Here is a 20767-nt window from a genome sequence, read left to right as displayed (position 1 = left end):
CAAAAACAGGCACTAGATGACTAGACCCCAAAAATTGTGGTACAATTTGGTTTTTATTTTTGGAAACTTAGGGTCTGTTCACATTTATTGAATTGAACTGAATTGAAGTGAACTGATTGGAGCTGAACTGAACTGAATATTTTATGAGAGAGAAATTAGGAGCTGAATTGAACATAACTGAAGTGAAATGAAGTAAATGTGAACAAACCCTTATGTAATTTGGTTTGGACTTAATAATAATAAGGTGTGGTGCGGTTTGCAAAATCCCAAACCGAATTAATACGAGGAATTGAGGATTGACTATTTTGGGTATGAAAATTGAGGATTGACATAAATTGGGTAAAATTGGATGAATTGACAGATGAGGAATGAAAAAAATCTTTTGAACACCCAACATCACTAGTTCACTGCTAGTCTTAAACTCTTACCAGACTACCAGAGGTCAGATCTTTGTTTTCTCTAAATTAAAATTAAAACTAAAATGTAATTTTTTTTAATTTTTAATTTTTTTTTGTATTGTTTTCATCTCTTACCATTCTCATCTTTTGTTCAATTTCTGTATTTTCTCAATTTGTTGCTTTAGTTTTCAGTTGCACCAGTTCAATGGAATCGAACTCTTACTATTTCAGATTAAGGGTTTCTATCTGCAATTTTAATTTGCTTCCTCTTAATTAAAAGCTATAACCTTTAATTCTTGAACCTGCAATATCTGAATTTATGATTCTGATTATGTACAACTAACTACTCAGTTTACCTTTTAGTGAGAAATTAGAATTTGATTGATTCTTCTATCCCATTTGAAATTAGTGAGAAATTAAAATTTTATTTATTTACTTGATATAGTTTCATGATACATGATTTTGATTTACTGTACTACTGGTCCAAAGTTCCAAACAGTAATACTTGAAAGTTGACTTGTACAATTTATTCATTTTCTATGTTTAATTGGTGTTGCAGATCCATTGATTCCCCATCTACAAGTGTGATCTTGAAGCTGATGATGAAGTAGATGAACTCTGCAACAAAAAAAATAGTCATTAATGAAAGGTTTGTCTTCTTTTCATTCAATTCACAAATGATCAAGAATACTATTACTTCTATGATATGTTTTTGTTAATTTGGAAAACTTAATCCAATGCGTTTTATTGTTTTATTTTCTGATGAATGTACGTATGTTTTTCTTCAAAATTGTTTGGAGGGAGCCCAAAACAAAATTCGTTTATCAGGTGGCATTACCATAAATAAAAAGTTTTTGCTTTATTTACAGTTTTGCCATGTTTAGTAACGTGATAAACTTTTCTCAATTGTTCATGCATCAGTTCTCATGATTTATAGAACAAGTTGAGATGATGATGATGATGTTATCACAACACATAGTTGACATGATTACAGAAAGTAATCAGTGAATTAAGATAATGCTCTAACCACTAACCAGTAACAAGCCTTTGGCAACCCTTTTCTCCAAGAACTGTGATGGTTTGAAAAAACTGCCATAAAGGTTTGACCATTTCTTGAGTCTATTATATATATGGTTTGGTCCAACAGCATCTGCCCAGAAAACAATACCGCCCCTGAAAGAATCATACTTCAGTAATTAACCTTTAAAATGTGTCACTACTCTCATGAACTAGAAAAGACTTCAGGGTGAATCAATTAATAGATAGACCAACCGATATGATGGAAAATTCATCCCAAGAACAGAAGCTACATCTAGATCAGATGCTCGAACCACAACTCTGTCTTCTAGTACGCGGCAAGCCTCATTTACCACTGGAAATAGTATCATTCCCAAAATGTCTTGGTCTGTTACAGATATAGGCTGCATATATAGAAAGAAGAACAAAGATTTACTAAAATTTTTGTATGAGTTTCCTGTTTGCTTGTAGTTTGTCACCTCAATGTTTACCTTTTCACTTGGCATAATATTTGTCATTCTTCTAGATTCTTCAATGATGGGTAGCACAAAGGGATCTGGTTGTGGCTTGCTCCCTTTCTCATATGTGTAGTATCCTTTTCCATTTATTTTACCTATTATCATATTAAGTCATAAATTTAGTAAGAGCGTAGTACTAGGATGGGTTACCTCCTGGGAAGTCCTTATGTTAGTTTATGTAGCCGACCCCACTTATGGGATGAAGGCGTTTAAACAAGCAAGCAAAATGCATAATGTCTATTCTGGTAAGCTTATCACCATGTATTCTCTGAGTCATGCCAGTTTAATAATTGCTGTTATATACTAAGTATATTGTTCTTTAACCTTTAAGGCATGCTGTAGTCACATAATAACCTAGTCTCTAATGCCTTATAGTAATTTTTAGAGTTTTTAGCTACGGTAATGAGTGATTTGTTGCTTACCATTTCGACCATTTTTTACTAGAAGTTCAACTAATGGTGACCTGAAACTGTGATCAGGGAAGGCAGCTTGAAATTCCTTTGCTATTGCAAGTGCATTTCCATATCCTGTTAAATCCTGAAGCCTGAAAATAACACAAGTGTTCAATTACCATAGCTTAAGCCAAAATGGATTCACTGAAGACTAAAGTTAACAAGTTTTGGTGCCAAATACGGTAACAAGGTGGAAAAGATTACTGGAAAGGGCCCATAGGCAGTCCAAAGTCGGTAACAACTCTGTCGATCCTGAAAATGTCAACTCCCAAGTTTGCCAAAAGATCAGCACTCTGAAAGTACGGGAAGAAAGTTCTGTTCACCGCATATCCAGTACAGGTACCAACGACTATAGGCACTTTTCTTATTGCTCTTGCAAATGCGATGAGATCATGAATAACTTGTGCTGATGTCTTATTAGTCCTCGCTATTTCTAGTAAAGGCGTCATGTACATAGGACTGTCAGTCAGACTGCACTTTAAGATTTGAAGATGAAGATCAGTTGAACTGCACAATCATCTTGCTGCTGAATAGAAATGTTAAAGAATTAAACAAACCTGAAAAAATGCACACCAACAATGCGCTCCTGAGAATTGGCCTTTTCTCCAATTATATTGAGGTCAGTAGTCGATGTGTTTGTAGCTAGAATACAAATTGAAGGGCATGCTTTCTCAAGCTGACTAAATATTGTTTGTTTCAGAGAAACATCACCGACAACAGCCTGAAAGATCACACAGTTTTGAACCCTCTTAGCAATGGATGCTAGATTCATGAGATTACAATATTACATGAATTAAGCTTCATAAGAAGTTGCAAGATATGTTAACATTTCCGGAGCATTTAATTATAGTACTATCAGCCTTGTGAATGTAAAGAGTTTGAGACAACTAACCTCAATGACCATATCAACATCTCTAAATTCTGTGTAGTCCAATTCGCCTTTGAGCAATGAAAGTGCTTTCTTTGCCTTTTCGTTTATTAACTTCCCTTTTGTCACTAAATCTCTGATGTTACCTGCCACAGGCCAATCACTGGTTAAGATTCGATGAAGCTTTTCATATGAATTCTGAATTAAATTCTCAAACGTCTAGTGGGAGAAATTGAGAGCTTTATGATCATCCAAACTACCTTGGATGGATTGTATTCCCTTGGCAAGGAATTCAGCATTAGATTCATTCAGAACAACATGTATATTGCTCAACAGTAGGGCAGTTGCAATGCTTGAACCCATTAAGCCTCCTCCAATAACAGCAACTTTCTTCATACGTCGTGGTTTCAGTCCTGCATCGCGAACCCCTGATATCTATTATAATCCATACAGCAAAAAAACCGTGACTTTAAAATAACTTCAGTGAAGGAAAAGCTACAACCAATGAGAAATTCAATTTAGTACCTTTGATGTCAGATTTTGAGCCAAAAAAATATGCAGTAAGCCTTTGGAAGTTTCAGATAAAAGTAGTTCTTTGAAAACTTTTTCTTCCTGCAATAGAAAAAATGATCTCAAGTCGTATTTTATTGTAAAATCATTCAAAATCAATAGAAAAAATCAAGTCCAAATACCTTTAAGATCCCAGCGTAACCTCCATGTATAATACCCTCCTCAATAACATCTAGACAGGCTTGGTACTGAGGCATATTCCTAGCAATATGTTGTGTAGCCTTTTGTCTCGCAACCATCAATATTTCGCGAACTTCAGTGAGAGAACCAAGCTTGTCAGTCATGTGGAGGCAGCGTACCAAAGGTTTGCGGCCTTCTGCAATGTCTAAAGCCCACATTTGCGATACCTTTAGCAACTCTTCAGAGGGCACTACAGCATCAATAAGGCCAAGCTCCACTCCTTCCTCAGATGCTATTGGTTTTGATAACTTAAAAAAGTTGATAAATTTATACAAATATGTTAATTTGCACGCAGGACATTTTATATGTTTGTAGAGTAAAAAAAGACTTACAAATATCAATTCTATTGCCTTTATTAGACCAATAAGCCTGGGAAGACGTTGTGTCCCTATATATTTAAATGTCGAAAATGTATTTATAAAAAAATTACAGGAGTATGCAATTGTGAAACAAATGTATTTATGAGTATGAGTTACCTCCAAGACCCGGAATTAGTCCAAATAGTAGCTCTGGCATTACAAGTTGTACTTTTGTAGATGAAATTCGTGCATGACATCCCTGCATACAAAACTGAATATCATAAGTAATATGTGAAGGATTACCATACACGAACACATATCGGGTATGTACCAAGACTTATCTAGCATACCACTTTTGTGGGCAGCTAGTTTGCAATTGACGCGATCTAGGCTAATATCATGGTTGCGGTGAGCTTAAAAATCTTTACAATGAGATTGCAATAATATGATGAGTAATATTAAAACATTTTACTTAGGTTACTTCCATCATTTCCAATAGAATCATGATGTAATTAACATTTTACTTAGGTTACTTCCATCATTGCTACCATAATGTAATTAATGGATGCCCGCTACAATGAATTTGTATCCATGATCAACTTTTAGTACATAGTATTTTGTATAAAATCTTAATCATACATTTATTAGTTGACCAGTAAAGAATTAATTTTATTTTCTTAAAAAAAAATACTCAAAATAATTGGTTACTTATCCAAAGTAATCTACTGTAACTTTTATTTCTTTAAGTCCTCAACACGCTTTCATCAATTCTTCCTCCCATTGATGTATTTGATTTTCCATATGATATCCTTGATAATACTTATGGATTAACCTTCCTTATTAATTCTTTTATTTTCCAAATATAGTTTAGTCTAATTTTATTTATAAAAAAAAAAAAATGATTTTTTTTAAATAAAAAAGAAATTATTAGATGTTAGCTTACACTTAGGTCGGTACTCGGTAGTGCATAATGCCGCATATCAATGATTATATCCTAAACAATCTAGCATGAGATATTATTTTAGTTTCCTAAAATCTGTTATTACAAAACCGTCATTACATGAACAAATTATATTTTGCTGTTGTTATAAATACTCCTTAAACTATTTACTCATTATTCACATTATAATAAATCATACAAATTAATTAGTGAGAAGTCTTGGAGAGAAAACTATTCCTTTGATTCTTTTCATATATATTTTAACGCTAATTAACGTGAGATCGATAGCCATGGAAGAAACGACTATGGACCTAGCCGCTATGTGGGAAGAGACGTCAAGGAAGTTGGATGGGTTAGAGGAAACATGGGATGTTCTTGATAGTGTTTCAATGAAGCAAAGAATAGACGATGTTGTTAGTTTGGGTCATCAAGATGTATCACGACATCATCAACGTCGTCATGGAAAGGGCAAAGAGATGAAAGTTCTCCTCAAACATTTGAAAGGGGTAGACGACGACATAAGCGTTCATCGTCATCAAGAGTTACCACATCAGTCCTCATCGCCGCCAAGATTAGCACAACGTGGTCGAAAAGAGTCGAGTGTACAACCTTTGTCATCATCACCACCTAAACCTGATTCCTCTTCATATTGCAACAAGTTGGAGAATACAAAGCGGAAGTTGCAAGAAGGCTACAACAAGTACGATAATGCAAGAAAGAAAATATGTTTGATTGGTTTGAGTGATCTTCCTACACAGCCTACAACAATAAGAAAACAAAAGGGAAAGCTTAATAAAGGTTTTAGAGGAGTCAACAATATTATTATGCCTCATCAAATACTTGGTACGTCAAGATGATCGTCAAGAGCATACAAACAAGTCAAGAGTTTAGATAAAGGTATAACAACTAGTTTTATCATTGGCGAGGTTAAATTTATGGTGCAACATAATGGACGGGTAATATGTTTTGTCTGCCTTTATTACTCCTAATTGATGTGTCTTGTAATAGTCACAACATCGTTACTATAGTGAAAGAATTGGATGATCGTCCCCGCCCGTGGAGTAGGTCACATTGACCGAACCACGTAAAACTTGTGTCTCGTATTCTTTTTTCTTATAATTGTTCTTTAAGTTTTTAATTACTTAATATGTCACATTTTTTTTTTCGGATTTCACATTTTAGAGCACATTCGGGATATTAATATATGCTAGTTCTTGTAAATGTAAGTACTAGTGTTAGCATGTGCGAAAGTATGTATATTATCAGTCAGCAGGTGAGTATATGGGCATTGAATGCCTTTGCCATGAGATGAAACTTCATTTTCATGTAGAAATATATGCCCTACATGCACTGTAGTTTGGTAGACCACATTGTCCCTATTGTATATGGCATTGAATAGCATTATGAGTAATAAATTAAACTAAGGTAAGGACATATCTCTTCAACAATGGTCAAAAATCAGAAATCAGAAGTCAGATCAGATTTATGGGATTGATTAAAGGCACACATTCATATGATCAGTGACCATGATTAATTGGTAAGTACAAGGACCGCGGACAATTATTCTCACTATGCAAAGTTATTACATATACCCGAGTGTATCAACTACTCACACTCGATATTAATCTTAATCCTAGAAGGGTACAGCATTGAGTGTATTTACTACGAGTAAAATATGCACGAGGTATACCAAAGCTAGGGGGATATTTTGTAATGCAAAATAGTTACACACTTACACCCTGGATTAGCACTGTGAAAACGGTTTGACAGTTCGGATTCGGTTCGGTTTGAAATCGGTTCGGTATTAAATCGGGTCGGTTTGAAATCGGTTTAAGTGTCTCGCGGGTCGGTTTCAGTTCGGTTTAAATAGTTATCGGTTCGATTCGGCTTCGGTTTATTCTTGAGCGGTTTTAATTCGGTTTGGGTTGTAAACGGTTAGGGAAGTAAACGGTTCGGTACAGTCGGGTTGCAGTTTGTTAACGGCTCGGTGTAAACGGTTTTTATACCGGTTCAAACAGTTTTGGGTTGGAAACGGTTTCGAGTTAGAAACGGTTCGGTTCTTTTTCGGTTCAGTTTTATTTTGGTTCGGTTTGTTAACGGGTTTGCCTTTTATACGATTTAACGTTATTCGGATCAGTTCCATTTCACGTTTACTAAATTATGGTTCGGAACGGTTTTTTATTTCAAAAAGTCGGTTTTTAATCGGGTCGTTTGGATTCGGGCAGTTAAATGATTTTGGTTTGAAGTTTCATAGTACTTGCTAACCTTTTGTTGGTTAACAAGTTTTATATCAAGCCGAAACTTCATCACTTCATATTTAGGCATTAGGCATTATATTATATACAAATTCTCATCTATTTCAAAAATACATATCATGTTATTTCAAGTTTAGTCATACCGATCTTACTAGTTTATTACGAATTAACGTAGATTATAAAAGTTTAGTGTATTAATGAATTATTATTGTTTTACTATCACATTATTAGCTGATTCTTATTCAATCAACTAATTGATGTGTCATAATCATGATTTGATGAGTTATTGTGACGTCGAAATTACAGTTTGATTTATAGATGATTCGGTTTGTAAGTGGTTCGGTTTATAAACGGTTCGGTGCAAACGGGTTGCAGTTTGTTAACGGTTTGGTGTAAACGGTTTTTACCTCGGTTCAAACGGTTTCGGGTTGAAAACGGTTTCGGGTTAGAAACGGTTCGGTTCTTTTTCGGTTCGGTTTAGAACTGGTTCGGTTTGTTAACGGGTCCGGTTCTTATACGGTTTGACATTATTCGGATCGGTTCGGTTTCGAGTTTACTTAAATACGGTTCGGGTCGGTTTTACAAAATCGGTTTTTAATCGGTTCGGTTCTCATTTGGGTCGGTCGGTTTCGGGCAGTTAAACGGTTTCGGTTTGAAATTTGACAGCACTACCCTGGATGTATGATACATGTTAGCACACCCATGAAAGTAAAATTATGTAAAAAAAAAAAAAAAAGAAGATTTGTGAGGTTCCTTTTCGTTTACATGAGTGGCTTTGCAAATTCATGTCACTCTCAGGAACACACTTTCTGTTTTTGTGATTTATGCAGACTTATGAACAATGAAAGTGATGCACACTTGAAAAATTGATGTCAAAACAGAGGAAATCACTTCAAAATTAGTCATCAAAATCTGCAAGACTTAATTTACCATTAGTTTTTCTTTTACCAGTAGATACATCAGTGGTCAGACCGATAATTTGCGTGCAAAGAGACATACCCGAGGTGATCTTAGAATAAAGGGGTAAAGAAAATTAATCAAACTACATAATACGCTTATGAACTCATGACCAAATATTTTTTGGTAGAAATAATACACTAAAATACTAAACCCCTGAAACTTGCAATCAGAATATGCTTTTACATAACATAACAACTAAGAAGATGCTAAAAATGAGTGAAATAGGGCAAAATATCCAAGAGAGAATGAACAATTCCCTCAGTACTTTGCAGTTTATAATTCCGCATAAGATAACACATACATACATACATCAGATCGCGCAACATCAAACCCCACATCCACATTATATAGTGCACATACCAGCTGCTGCCTTAGTTTGGGGTTGAATTCAGCAACATGGCATTGCTCGTCCAAAAAGAGTAGGAGGTGAACCTCCTCTTCCTAATCCAAACGCGCCAACTAGGCAGCACAACCTCCACACATAATTCCACTGCATTTTTAAAAAAAAAAAAAAAAAAAAAACAACATAAATATCAAATTCCTTTAATGGCACTTTTTGACTTGCAGATGAAAGTAATATTCTTTCACAATACTTGATTGCTATCATAAACTCAATTCTGCTAACTCCTCTACTGGTAATTTGCCATCCCAACTAAATCTGTGTAACATCTTTAACTTCATCTAAGATTTCACTAGTGTTTTCAAATTGCATTTTTCAATCAAGCACTTCAGAAGTTCTGTTTCAAAATTAAGACTTTCACTTAAAAAACCCTTAACTGAACTTGTAAAAGACCTTACTCGAACTTATTTTTCCTTCTGTAGACATGATTGGTGCTAATCTTATATTCGTACAGTAAGAGAAAAAAGTATAATTCGTGACAAATATCTATCTTTCTGAATATTCCGAGCAAGACAGATTGAAGCATTGAACAACAAACTTCCACATTAGAATCATATATACTCAACACAATGAATTTTCCTTTAAGAAACTTGTGCAAATTTATATATCCTATTTGCTAGAATAATTGCAACATCCAAAATGATTCAACTAGCATAATATAAGAACCAAAGGCATCCCTTAGAATACTTACACGAACGAACACCCAGACTTCTTGTACTTCTTCTTCCTAGGAGCTTCTTTCCTCCTTGGAGGTTGAAGAACAACTTTGATAGCAGTATCAAAAACAGCTTTGACATTCTATATAAGAAATTAGAAATTTGGTTAAAATTCATTATATTCATAATACTTTGCAAGGTATTGTGCTATAAGTCCACAAACCGGTGTAATTTACCTGCTGAGTTTTAGAGCTGCACTCTATATAAGCTGCAGCACCAATTTGCTTCCGTAACTCTTCTCCCTGTATAATTACATGTTCATTAGCCTTCTACTCGTAGTTTCCGTGCGCATATTATAGATTGTAATATAAAAAGGAGACAGCATTAAGCAAAGGAACATAACATACTTGAGCAGGAGTTATGATATTTGATCCAGTAGGATCAGAATACCCTCTTTCATCCCTAAGATCTGAGAGATAGTACAAAACAAATTACAATTTCAATCATTATTACAGAACACATATATAGCAAATCATTATAGTTCTTGCAAATGCATTGGTTCGAATAAGGCCGTATAATTACCTAGTTTTGTTCCAACAAGTACAATTGGAACATTGGGTGCGAATCTACGAAGTTCAGGCATCCACTGAAAGATTTTGAAACAATGCACAATCATAAGCATCAATGTACACAAAATCAAGCTATGAATTTGTATCAAGGACAACAATAATCATGCAATCTCATCAATTTTTGGAGGGTGTCAAATTGTCAATAATCTTATCAACAAGTATTATACAATCAAGATTATTAGGTTCATGAATGTACACAAAACTAAGTTATGAATTTGTATCAGGGAAAATAAAAATCATGCAATCTCATCAATTTTTGAAGGGTGTCAATAATTAAGGGATATTTTAAGGCATAGAATTAATAAACAATCATGATAATTAGGTCCTTGAACATTAATGAATTTCTAATTTGTAACAGACAGTAAAGTGCTGAGTGCATGTAGGCTCAGCTTTGAGTCAGAAAGAAAAGGTCCCAACTTTTGTTAAACATGATGTTAATTTAATGATATAATCATACAATAAACATTATTAAAAAACAATTTTTACCCACATTTCATCAGAAAATCAATAAGTACCTTCTTTAGGACATTTTCATAACTTGCCCTGCTGATCAAAGAAAATGCCAGCACAAATATGTCTGCACCCCTGTAACTCAATGGCCTTAACCTGCTATAATCTTCTTGACCTGAAATTCTCAAGCATATAACATCAATTCTCAAACACGCAACAGTAAAAAAAAGACGTGTTTTAGAGACCGTAAAAAGTCAAATAGAACAAACAAAAAGGGACATAGGTAGTTGTTAATTTGTTATACCAGCAGTATCCCAAAGTCCCAAGTTGACAATGCTTCCATCAACAGCCACATTAGCACTAAAATTATCAAATACAGTAGGAATGTAATCCTGCCAGAAAAGGAAAAGTATCATTAATTAGCATAAAGAGTGAACTTTAAGGTAACATATCCCAAGTGAATGAAGCGATATCAAACTCAAAATCCCAATCAATAATATTCATTTTATAATCAAAAAATTATCAACCAAGCATTTTGTTCAATTTAATTTTGAAATAGGTTTTTGAGGAATTGAAAATTAAACCATAGAATCAGCTTATTTGAACACAAAATGCAAATAAAAGATAGTAAATTTAAATACCCATTAACATAAATGACAAGAAAATAGCTCAAATTCAAGCAAATACACAAACAATGCAAGAAAGTAAGAATCTTTAGGTAAGAAAATTAGAAAAACTTACAGTAGGAAATTTGTTACTGGTATAACAAATGAGCATACATGTTTTTCCAACAGCTCCATCTCCTACAGTAACACATTTAATAAACTTTGAAGCACTCATTTTTGTAAAAGTTTATTTGGGAGAAAAATCAATAATAATTAGTGAGAGGGTAGAGGTTAAAATTTTCAACAGTAGTTCAATTTATATGAAAAATACCCAGAAGTTTGAGTACTAAAGAAGCATCAAATATGGTTTTTATTTGAAAAAGGTTCGATTTTTATAGAACTTTCTTGCTTTAAAAGAGTGAAAATAAAGAAAAGAACTGTTTTTGGGTAATAAATGAGGCACAAAATAAATAAAGAAAAGAACTGTTTTTTGTTTTTATTTTAATTTTTTGGGATTTCAATTATTATTAATAAGAAAATTAGGAGAGAGAAAGAACGTGTGCAATGCAAGGAGTCAAAGGAGGGTGTGTGTTCAATTCTTGGTAAACTGGAAAATTTACAAACTTTTTCATCCCTCTCAATAAATTTCAAAATCCAACAGAATTTTTTTTTTTGAAAGGGAGATAAGATGAAAATTTTAATTTAAAAAAATATTAAAAAAATTAAAGAGTAGGTGGCTTTGTAGTAAAGGACCCACTTAGTACAACGGCACAATGTCTCTCACGGTTGAGTTAGGGAGGTTGGGATCCAACTGTCTGTCTACTTTCCAATTCAATTTTCCTTCGGATTTGGAGTATCGAGAATGTTAGTAGTTGGCTAGCTTCTAATGCAAGCACTTACCTTGTCATGCTGGTACTCGGATCGCCTCCTTTTCTTTATCCCAATTTTAATTTGATTTGTTATTTTGTTTTGCCAATTCTATAAGTAATTGTGTAGAAACAGAGATTTTAATGGAATTGTTTGGATCAATTAGTATTAGGTACTACTGGAGTATTATTCTCATGGTACTCCAACATATTAAATGAAATAATACATCTTTAAAACAAAATAACATAAAAAGCTCTGAGAATATATAAATCAATATATAAACCTAAAATAAGCAAAATTTCAATTTCATTTCTCTCTCCACTTTCTCTCTCCCCATCTTTTCTCTCTCTAATTTCCCAACCCACCATTTTAGCATCATCAAATCCTTCATTCTTCTCAACAAAACCACAAAATTTCTTTTGATTATTATTTTAACCACTCAAACAAGCACAAAATTGCTCAATTAAAGCTGAAAATCAATTTCACTACCTAAAATATGGTTTATATTCATGAAAAATATAAAGAAACGACAATTATGAACAAGAATGAGCAAAACAAAGTAAGTATATTTAATTTGTTTTGTTTTTAGTTTAATTAATTGAAAATGATACTGCTAATTTGAACTAAATATGTTAATTTGATTTGATTCAATCGAATCTATGTTATTTTTGAATTTGCCAAAACGTTGTGTTATTTTATGAAAACTTTATGTTATTTTACTAATTAAATACTATGTAGTTCTGCTAAAATATTATGTTATTTTACGCAAATCTTGTGTTGTTGTTTGCTAAAATAACCTTATATTACTTTGCTAAAATATTGTGTTACTTTACGTAAACCATGTGTTATTTTGATAAATTCTAGTGTTATTTTGGGGAAACCTCAGCCCGTGTTATTTTACTATAAATTTGTGTTATTTCACACGAAACTTGTGTTATTTCACTGAAATCATTTGTTATTTTGCTAACAGATTATTGTGTTATCTTACTTGAACTTTTTGTTATTTTGCTTCAACTTTTTGTTATTTTCAAATGTATGTTATTTTTACAGAACAATACGTTAATATCCCTCTTAAAATGAGCTCAATCAGTTTTCAAGTAAATTAACTTCTACGTAAAATCTCTTCTGAAAATTCTCATAAATTTGTTCGATTCTTTTTCTCTTCTTTAAATAAAATCATCTTCATTCAAATTGTTGTTCAAATTTTAACAGATTCTCATAAATATAAAACACTCAATTGATTTTTAGGGTTTTATTTTTTCTGATTTTGGTAATTTGAACAATTAGCTCTTCAATTCAACAAAATTTCTTAATAATAGAGTGATTATTGAAATTTTTTGAAAAATAAGTAAGACAAAAGGAAAAGCAGAAGAACAAAAATAGAACAAAGATTTTTTTTAATTAAAAAGCCAGTATTTGACCCCCCCTGGAGTACCATGCTCACGATACTCCAGGAGTACTATAGAAATTGCGGTTTGGATTGGATACATGTCTGATGCAATCAAATCGGGTTGATTTGAGTGAAGAGACTTTGGGTTGATTTTGGGTTGAACCTTGGGTATATTGAAATTGATTTATCATATGAAATTGGTATGTATTAACTACATTTGATTTTGGTTAAGTTATTTTGAGTTGGGTTAGCTAGGTCTATCTCAATTCTAGGCTTCAAGCCCTTTTTCAGCACGACAAAGTTCATTTAGGATAATCTAGTTTTATTTTGGTTTAGGCCGAGTCGATTTTGTCAAATTTATGAGAACCATGACTTCATTCTTTTTTTTTTTTTTTTTTTTTTTTGAAATAAAGAACCATCACTTCATTCTCAAATTACCAGGATTAGCCATTTATACAATAATTAACTTTTGGTGAAATAGCTAACTTTTATAGTACTCTCGTCTTCAAACGAAAGTATAATTTCACAAAAAAAAAAACAAAAATCCATACATAAAAGTCTCATTTTACTTTTATTCACTTTTTTTTTTTTTTTGTGAAGAATACTTCTATTTACTCCTTACTCGTATTTATTTTTAATCCATCATAACCCACTGCTGTATTTGACTATTTGTTTTGTTTAATGGGAGTATTGTTCCTTTAATTTAAAACCAAATATTGTACTTGCGAAACCAAATGTTGTACAACAAACATCAAAAAGTAACAAGAAAAACTTTACAATTATTTTGAAGGCTATATATAGACCTACATAGCCTTTAGGGGTACATATAAGAAGCTAAAATTAAAAAATAAAAATAAATGATTTATATGGATTTACGTGTGATTTTGTCATGTATTATACCAATAAGATACAAAATACGAGTAATAATATACGGAGAATTTTTTTGGCGTTCCACCTAGTTCACCTTTTGAGCTAACTAGATTAAACCCCGTGCAATGCACGGTTTTCAAATAACTTAAACGAAAATAAATTTTATAAAAAAAAGTATAACTCAGTATTAAAAAGTATGAAATATATTTTTTCAAAAAAAATAAGTATGAAATGTATTGTTAAAAAAAAATATGATAGGAGTATATATGTGAAAGAAAATAATTAAATATATATATGTAATACTTCCTCCGTTCTATTAATATCGCAACAATGGACTTTTTGCACTATTCATCACTCTTGTTTGACCATATAATATGAGTTATACGTTAAGCAAAATATAGTCAAGTGGGATCTTGTTGGATTCGTCTCATATAATACTTTCACAAAATCAACTTTTTATAATTTTTACTCTTACACAATTATAGATATTTAGCATACAAAATGTGTTTCGGGATGCGTAATTTCCTCCTTGTTGCAATATTAACAGAACGGAGGAAGTAGTTATTATTGGCAATGTTATATTTAAAGAAGTTTGTTTTAGATTTTGTACAAATCAATAGTCAAAATTTTGATACAAATATAAAAATAAGCATTTTGGTGCTGAGATGCTGCAGAAGTAAGGTAAAGTAACTTCTAGGTTTCGTCTAGGACTTGAATTGACTGTTGAAATTAAGGCTATGCAGGAAATACAAGACTCACAGCAGTTCAACTCCAGACTGACTGCTATGATTTATAATTGCAGGAAGCTGCTCGCGGGGGTTGCAGCAAGTCCAACTCAAGCATGAAGGGAGGAATGCTAATCAAGTTGCAGACAAATGGCTAGATATTGTAGAACCAACAACTTGATCTAAATGTATTTTGTAATTTAACATCCCTAGATTCCCTACCCCTGATTTGCACTAAGTTTCTTTTGATGGACAAAAAATTTTCTAGGACTTCAAACAATAGTGAAATGCAGCTCCTCTAGCTCATTCATGCCTATTGTATCAAACCCTAAATAAACAGGGGTTTTAATACTGCAATATATTATCTACCTTCAGTATTAAACGTTTAATTTTTTTAATGTGTTTATTTATTATTTTTTTTTTTAAAATGTTCATATTTTTTTACTAAATATTCATTTTATACGGCGTGGTGCATACGATGGGGAGTGTTTGGGTCGGAGAATTCGGAAAGGTGAGAATTGGCCTATGATAATATAGTGGGCTGAGTCTTATTGTTGAACTGCTACTTTGTTGGGCCGATGAGTGCTGTAGTGTTTGCACCTGGCCGGGTTTGGGCAACCAGAAACCTAGAAGGAGTCTGGGCAATGATCATGTGGACAATTTTTTTTTATGTTTAGAAAGCCACAAGAGCGACTGGGCGAGGGTGAAAATCGATCCCAGGACCTCTTGAAATTGCGAGGAAAGCTCTAACCACTTAAGCTATCCCTCACTCTCATCATGTTGATAGTTGCATGCACATGATGAAATATCCATTCAAAATATATATTGAGAACGTACTAAAATAAATTGAACAATGTTGATTAAAGTAGTAGCTTATTGTTAAAACTAGATTAAAAAAACACTAGCTTGAAATCTTAAATCTAAATTAAATTTACAGCACACTTAAATGCAATACAAGAGAAATAGAACATAGCATCAGGAGCAATCAACCTTGTTTTCTTCATATAGGAAGATATTGTTGGGGGCAGATTGACTGCTAATGATGTTATATCGTTTCAATTGAAGCTTCGGTGTGCCGTTGATGCACGTACTAGATCCCTAACCCCGGTCCCATCTACCGGAAACCGCCACCGAGTGCCGGAGCCCAATAATCAGCTCTATTTTCACTTCCCACATGCAATGTGCATGACACTGGAACTAAACATAGCCCTCTACTCCTCAAGTCCTTTGCCTCTTCATATGAATCCTATTTATATCAAAATAAATTCAAATTAGTATACACATACTCGTTTTCTTATAAGGTATTATAGTACGATAATATTTGTCATAGATTAAGGATATATTTTGTATACACCTGATAAAAAATCAGGCAAACACAAAAATTAATTATAGGAAAACCTACTCTTGCACACAATCAATCACATGCATAGATTGGTAAGTACTCGTACTTTGTACAAGTTATTTGTCCAACCAACTAACTTTTCTTATTTCATATTATCTGTACGTAATAATTTTTTTAATACAAGTACCAATAGATGTGTTATTATTGGTACATAATATTATCGATGTTATATACACCTAACTCTAAGTGTACCCCAATAGACTCGATAAAATGTAAAAGCAAGTTTGATTCCTCATGGGTGCTTGTTAAAATGTAAAGGCAATAGTTACCTGATCAGGACCTCCTTTTCTCTTCAAGGAATTGTCATTCAAGAGCTGTAGCAAAAGATTGAAACATACATGAATAAAGGCATCAGCATCTTCTACACTAATTAATCAGCTTTTTAAGAGGAGTCAAATACAATTATAATAAAAAAGGAACTTTGATCATTATTCTTCAATAATCACTGCTTTAATTTATTGCTAAACTTTTTTTATAATCTAAGGAAAGCTGCTAAATTTTTAATCTTTTGGAAACCAATTCCTTTTTTTATTTTCTCATTAGTAATTTTTAAAATTTTGTTTCTTAAAAGAATAACAAAACAAAATAAAGTTAATGAAAAAAGTGACAGCTTTATTTTGAAAATCAATTATTTTTCAAAACCCAAAGTTTGGTACATGCCCTTAAAAAGAGGGGTCATGGATCCAATAAAGCTTTACCTGACCAGGGTCTTCAGGAAATATACACTTCCTCTCCCCTTGAATCTACAAATTCAAGCATTATCACACCATCATTTTTTAATCTTCTTAGAAAATTATCAATTTTTTTTTATAAAAAATAATAATAATATTGTATGGATGTTGTTATTACTATTATTATTTTTTACATAATTTGAACTTTCGCATTTTTCCTAATTACATAAATGATTAATCAAACTCAACTTTGAACAGAGGTCGAATTTCATCATAAATTCTAGTGACATGAGACTTAATTATACGTGTAGATGTGTTCGACTCATCTACTCATAAGAGTATTCTAAGGCATAAGGTGTCACTTGGACTATTACTAGAATATAACCTAAATTTGATATTTTTCGAGTCAATTGAAGGTGATATTTAAAAATAAAAGAATACAAAAGAGAGTTTCGATTACCAGTTTCTTGTGAATTATGCAATTAAACTAGTTAACATTCGCGAATCTATAAAGTCTTTTTAAATATTGAAAAGTAAATGAATTGATTCTTACAGGGTGAGGCTGCATCTTGTTTCCTGCTCCAGTGTTTAGGTATGGAAGACTGAGGGCCTGCACAATTCGAGGGGGGGGCGAATTTTATATGACCATATGTTCAAAAGAATGTTTTGAGAAATGCAACTTTTTTGTATGTTTTTACATTAATAATAAAATAAACAATAGCATAATCTGTTAATTTAGTTAAAAACAAAAGTATAAAGTATAATGTACACAGTTTATGCATAAATTTATTGAATCTTTTTATTTTTTTTCTTCATTCTTACCTCAATTTGACTCTGAAGGAATCTAATGTAGCCAATGGCTTCTAACAAGACAGATGCTGTGTCAGTCTGTAGAAAAAAAAATTAAGGAAGAAAAAAAAGAGTTATACTTTTATCACAAGATTCATATTTTTTCATTTTATTCATGCAATTTTACAAAAAAAAAAAGAATTATATTTCCATACAATACTTCTTCCGTTCTATTTTAATTGCAAATTAATGCTATGTACGTTAATCAAATGAGTTTTAGGTGTAAAACATATTAATAAGCCGAAAATTGGAAAGAAAATAATTGATTAAGGTTTCATGTGTGGAAAAAAAAGGTACACTTTATTATTATGATGCCTAGATAAAAAGAAGTTTGCATGTTATAATTGTTAGTTTGCTTATTTAGCTTGCTAACTCAAAGCTATGTATAATAATAATGGTGCTTAATTAGTAATTATACTTGACTAATAATAGTAGATGATGAGTAATCATGGATTACCTTTCCAAAAGGTGAGACAAGCTGATGAAGGGCAGTTATTCTATCTCCTAATTTCTCCTTCCTCACCTGATTTTCCAATATTAAAAAATAAAATTAAATCATATAATAAAGTTAGAATAAACATACATGAATTTTAATTAATTAATTCAAGATTTTTTTGATAAAAAGGGTCATTCAAACAAAGGGCAAATTTCTTAATTTCGTATGAAAGAAACAATCTCATTCCGTTTACAAGTTAATCATGAAAGTAACCCTTGTATTATGCAGGGTATATATATGTTATTATACAACCGTCTCACACAAGAATTATTAATTAAAAATATACGGTATAACCGGATATTATCTACCCTTAATGCTATATCTTCATCTATGGACGAGAATAGAGATGATAGGTACGTAGATAGGGTTAAGAAAGAAAGAATAATGATCCTTGGAAAAAAAAGACATATGAGAAAGACAAGAGATGTTACACAAAGTAGGTATGTATTTACATGTGTTTTTGTGCCTTTATACTTGTGTTTTTGTGAGGAAGAAAAGATTTGGAGGGAGAAAAATTCAGTGATAGTGAGATAACCAAAAATTATATTCTTGCTTGTTTTAATTTTGTCATACAATTACATTTTATTTACCTTGAAAGCAGTCGATGGAGTTGTAGAAGGTTGAACCTTGGCTTTCTTTGCTGCCGCCCCACCACTAGCATTGCTGTTACACTACACACACCCGAATATATAAAAAAAAAATTATAATTCATGTACGAGTATACATAATAATAAATTAATTATTAATTCTTAAGTGAGTCTGATTCGCACCACCCATCATTAAGAAAAATAAAATAAATATAGTAAACCAATAATTTCTAGAAATTTTTTTTAAAAATTAGATGAAAATGAAAATAATTTTTTTTTCTTACCTCGGTGGAGCGATCGGGGGCAGGAGGAGGAGGAGGGTGTCTAGAGTGAAGATTGTCACTAGAAATCGACGAGGCGAAATCCAACAAGTTGTTGTTGTTGTTGGTGGTGGTGTTATTGTTGCTACTAGTACTAAAAGAGGTAACACAAGATTGAGGAGAAGAAACAGGAATATTATTGAGTTGAGCATGATGATGATGAGACCAATTTGCTGCTTTAGCTGCTGCTAGCTGAAATTCTTGATCATTATAAACATTATTATTATTATTGTTATTGTTATTACTATTATAACTATTTACTGAGCTTTCTTGCTTCACATCTACAAGATGAGGATGATGATGATGATTTTGTTGTTGAAGCACAACTTGTTCTTCCCAATTATTTGTCTCCATTTTTTTTGCTTCTTCTTCTAAGAATACTCCACCCCTACACAAATATATACATATTAAGTGATTAATTATATAAAATGAAACATCTAATAATTAGGTTATGTGTATTGTGAAATAATTACATATACTTAAATTTCATCAAGGCTAGATCTGATCTATATATCTAGAGACAATAATATTAAAAAAAAAAACATATAAATTATCTTACCGTATTAAATTGTAGGAATGAATGAAAACCTAGTTAGGGAATTAACTATACAATAATCTTGAGACATGCATAGATAATAAATCACTCATTTTAAAGATACAAGGGATTATAGTTTGGTTTTGTATGTGTGTATGTGTGTGCTCGCGTGTATGTACATATCATAGTAGTTAGGAGGAACGGATTAAAAGGTAGATACAGAAACAAACATACAGATAGATAGATAGATAGATAAATAGATCGATTAAAAAAAAGAAGGAAAAAAGAGGTGAGTATGTATAATTACAAGAGGAGTTGGCTCCAAGACTCAGGAAGTTGATGCTCATGATGGTTGTTGTTGTTGTTGGTAGGATGATCACCAAGCCAAGAAGAAGAGGAATTCATAGTATTATTATATTGAGCTTGGAAAACATTGTTAGTGTTGTCCTCATCGTTGTTGTTACTATTATTCAGGGGCGGAGATATGAACGAAGAAGGCGACGAAAGGAGTGGTTGATGAGATAAAATGGGAGGCCTCATCAAATTGTTAATGTTAGGCCACCAGCTTGGATTTCCGGCTGCCATCATTTGTTGCACCGGAGAGTTTTGCAAAACACCCCTATTCATGGTGTGTGTTTTTTTTTAGAGTTTTTGGGTGGTTGAAGGTCCAAGAGAGGGCTTTTGTAGAAACTTTTCAAGAGGATTTGATTTGGGTTGCTTTTAATTTTGCTTATTAATATGTGAGTAGAAATAGTAGTAATAAGCTAAATAGGGAGCAAAACCCAAGGCATAATGTTTATTTTTTGAATCATGGAGTTTCAATTATATATCTCTCTTTCTTTTTTAATAGCTTTGTGT

The 20767-nt window shown here is 32.3% G+C and overlaps 3 protein-coding genes and 1 long non-coding RNA gene across 5 annotated transcripts; 1 reads left to right on the top strand and 3 right to left on the bottom strand.

The window, feature by feature from the left end:
- Nucleotides 1-275: 275 nt before the first annotated feature.
- On the top strand, nucleotides 276-2800 carry LOC110690992. Its single transcript, XR_002505187.1, has 3 exons — nucleotides 276-441; nucleotides 958-1047; nucleotides 2413-2800. It is a non-coding gene; the product is annotated as an uncharacterized LOC110690992 (long non-coding RNA).
- Nucleotides 2801-3086: 286 nt separating this feature from the next.
- Nucleotides 3087-5359, bottom strand: LOC110691089 (peroxisomal fatty acid beta-oxidation multifunctional protein AIM1-like). Its single transcript, XM_021868022.1, has 7 exons — nucleotides 5354-5359; nucleotides 4480-4561; nucleotides 4336-4391; nucleotides 3946-4251; nucleotides 3779-3865; nucleotides 3514-3688; nucleotides 3087-3399 (listed from the first exon to the last, which is right to left on the bottom strand). Exons 1-7 carry the CDS (start codon nucleotides 5357-5359, stop codon nucleotides 3230-3232), a joined length of 882 nt encoding a protein of 293 aa, XP_021723714.1. The 3' UTR covers nucleotides 3087-3229.
- Nucleotides 5360-8617: 3258 nt separating this feature from the next.
- LOC110690991 (rac-like GTP-binding protein ARAC7) lies at nucleotides 8618-11871 on the bottom strand. The gene is made up of 8 exons (XM_021867918.1): nucleotides 11334-11871; nucleotides 10897-10984; nucleotides 10658-10767; nucleotides 10096-10159; nucleotides 9921-9982; nucleotides 9750-9815; nucleotides 9549-9655; nucleotides 8618-8947 (listed from the first exon to the last, which is right to left on the bottom strand). Exons 1-8 carry the CDS (start codon nucleotides 11430-11432, stop codon nucleotides 8917-8919), a joined length of 627 nt encoding a protein of 208 aa, XP_021723610.1. The 5' UTR covers nucleotides 11433-11871; the 3' UTR covers nucleotides 8618-8916.
- A 3999-nt stretch (nucleotides 11872-15870) lies between these two features.
- Nucleotides 15871-20767, bottom strand: LOC110690990 (transcription factor bHLH68-like). Of its 2 annotated transcripts, XM_021867916.1 has the most exons (9): nucleotides 20217-20767; nucleotides 19339-19762; nucleotides 19058-19138; nucleotides 18429-18494; nucleotides 17945-18010; nucleotides 17676-17732; nucleotides 17150-17194; nucleotides 16721-16765; nucleotides 15871-16295 (listed from the first exon to the last, which is right to left on the bottom strand). In XM_021867916.1, exons 1-9 carry the CDS (start codon nucleotides 20534-20536, stop codon nucleotides 16164-16166), a joined length of 1236 nt encoding a protein of 411 aa, XP_021723608.1. In that variant the 5' UTR covers nucleotides 20537-20767; the 3' UTR covers nucleotides 15871-16163. The 2 variants fall into 2 exon arrangements, with proteins under 2 accessions (XP_021723608.1, XP_021723609.1); XM_021867917.1 differs by lacking the exon at nucleotides 17150-17194.

The sequence above is a fragment of the Chenopodium quinoa genome, unplaced genomic scaffold, assembly GCF_001683475.1.
Source record: "Chenopodium quinoa cultivar QQ74 unplaced genomic scaffold, ASM168347v1, whole genome shotgun sequence".
NCBI classification, from domain to species: domain Eukaryota; kingdom Viridiplantae; phylum Streptophyta; class Magnoliopsida; order Caryophyllales; family Amaranthaceae; genus Chenopodium; species Chenopodium quinoa.
This window is presented reverse-complemented; position numbering and strand designations above follow the sequence as displayed.

Coding starts and splice junctions, on each gene's coding strand:
- LOC110691089 (XM_021868022.1), bottom strand. Junction 3,689..3,778: donor CTCAAAATCTGACATCAAAG/GTACTAAATTGA, acceptor GGATTATAATAG/ATATCAGGGGTTCGCGATGC. Junction 3,400..3,513: donor GGGAATACAATCCATCCAAG/GTAGTTTGGATG, acceptor GGCCTGTGGCAG/GTAACATCAGAGATTTAGTG.
- LOC110690991 (XM_021867918.1), bottom strand. CDS start 11,432: ATGAGTGCTTCAAAGTTTATTAAATGTGTTACTGTAGGAGATGGAGCT. Junction 9,816..9,920: donor ATATCATAACTCCTGCTCAA/GTATGTTATGTT, acceptor GTAATTATACAG/GGAGAAGAGTTACGGAAGCA. Junction 9,656..9,749: donor GCAGCTCTAAAACTCAGCAG/GTAAATTACACC, acceptor TTTCTTATATAG/AATGTCAAAGCTGTTTTTGA.
- LOC110690990 (XM_021867916.1), bottom strand. CDS start 20,536: ATGAATAGGGGTGTTTTGCAAAACTCTCCGGTGCAACAAATGATGGCA. Junction 17,195..17,675: donor ACAAGATGCAGCCTCACCCT/GTAAGAATCAAT, acceptor TTGAATTTGTAG/ATTCAAGGGGAGAGGAAGTG. Junction 16,766..17,149: donor TTCCTGAAGACCCTGGTCAG/GTAAAGCTTTAT, acceptor CTTTTGCTACAG/CTCTTGAATGACAATTCCTT.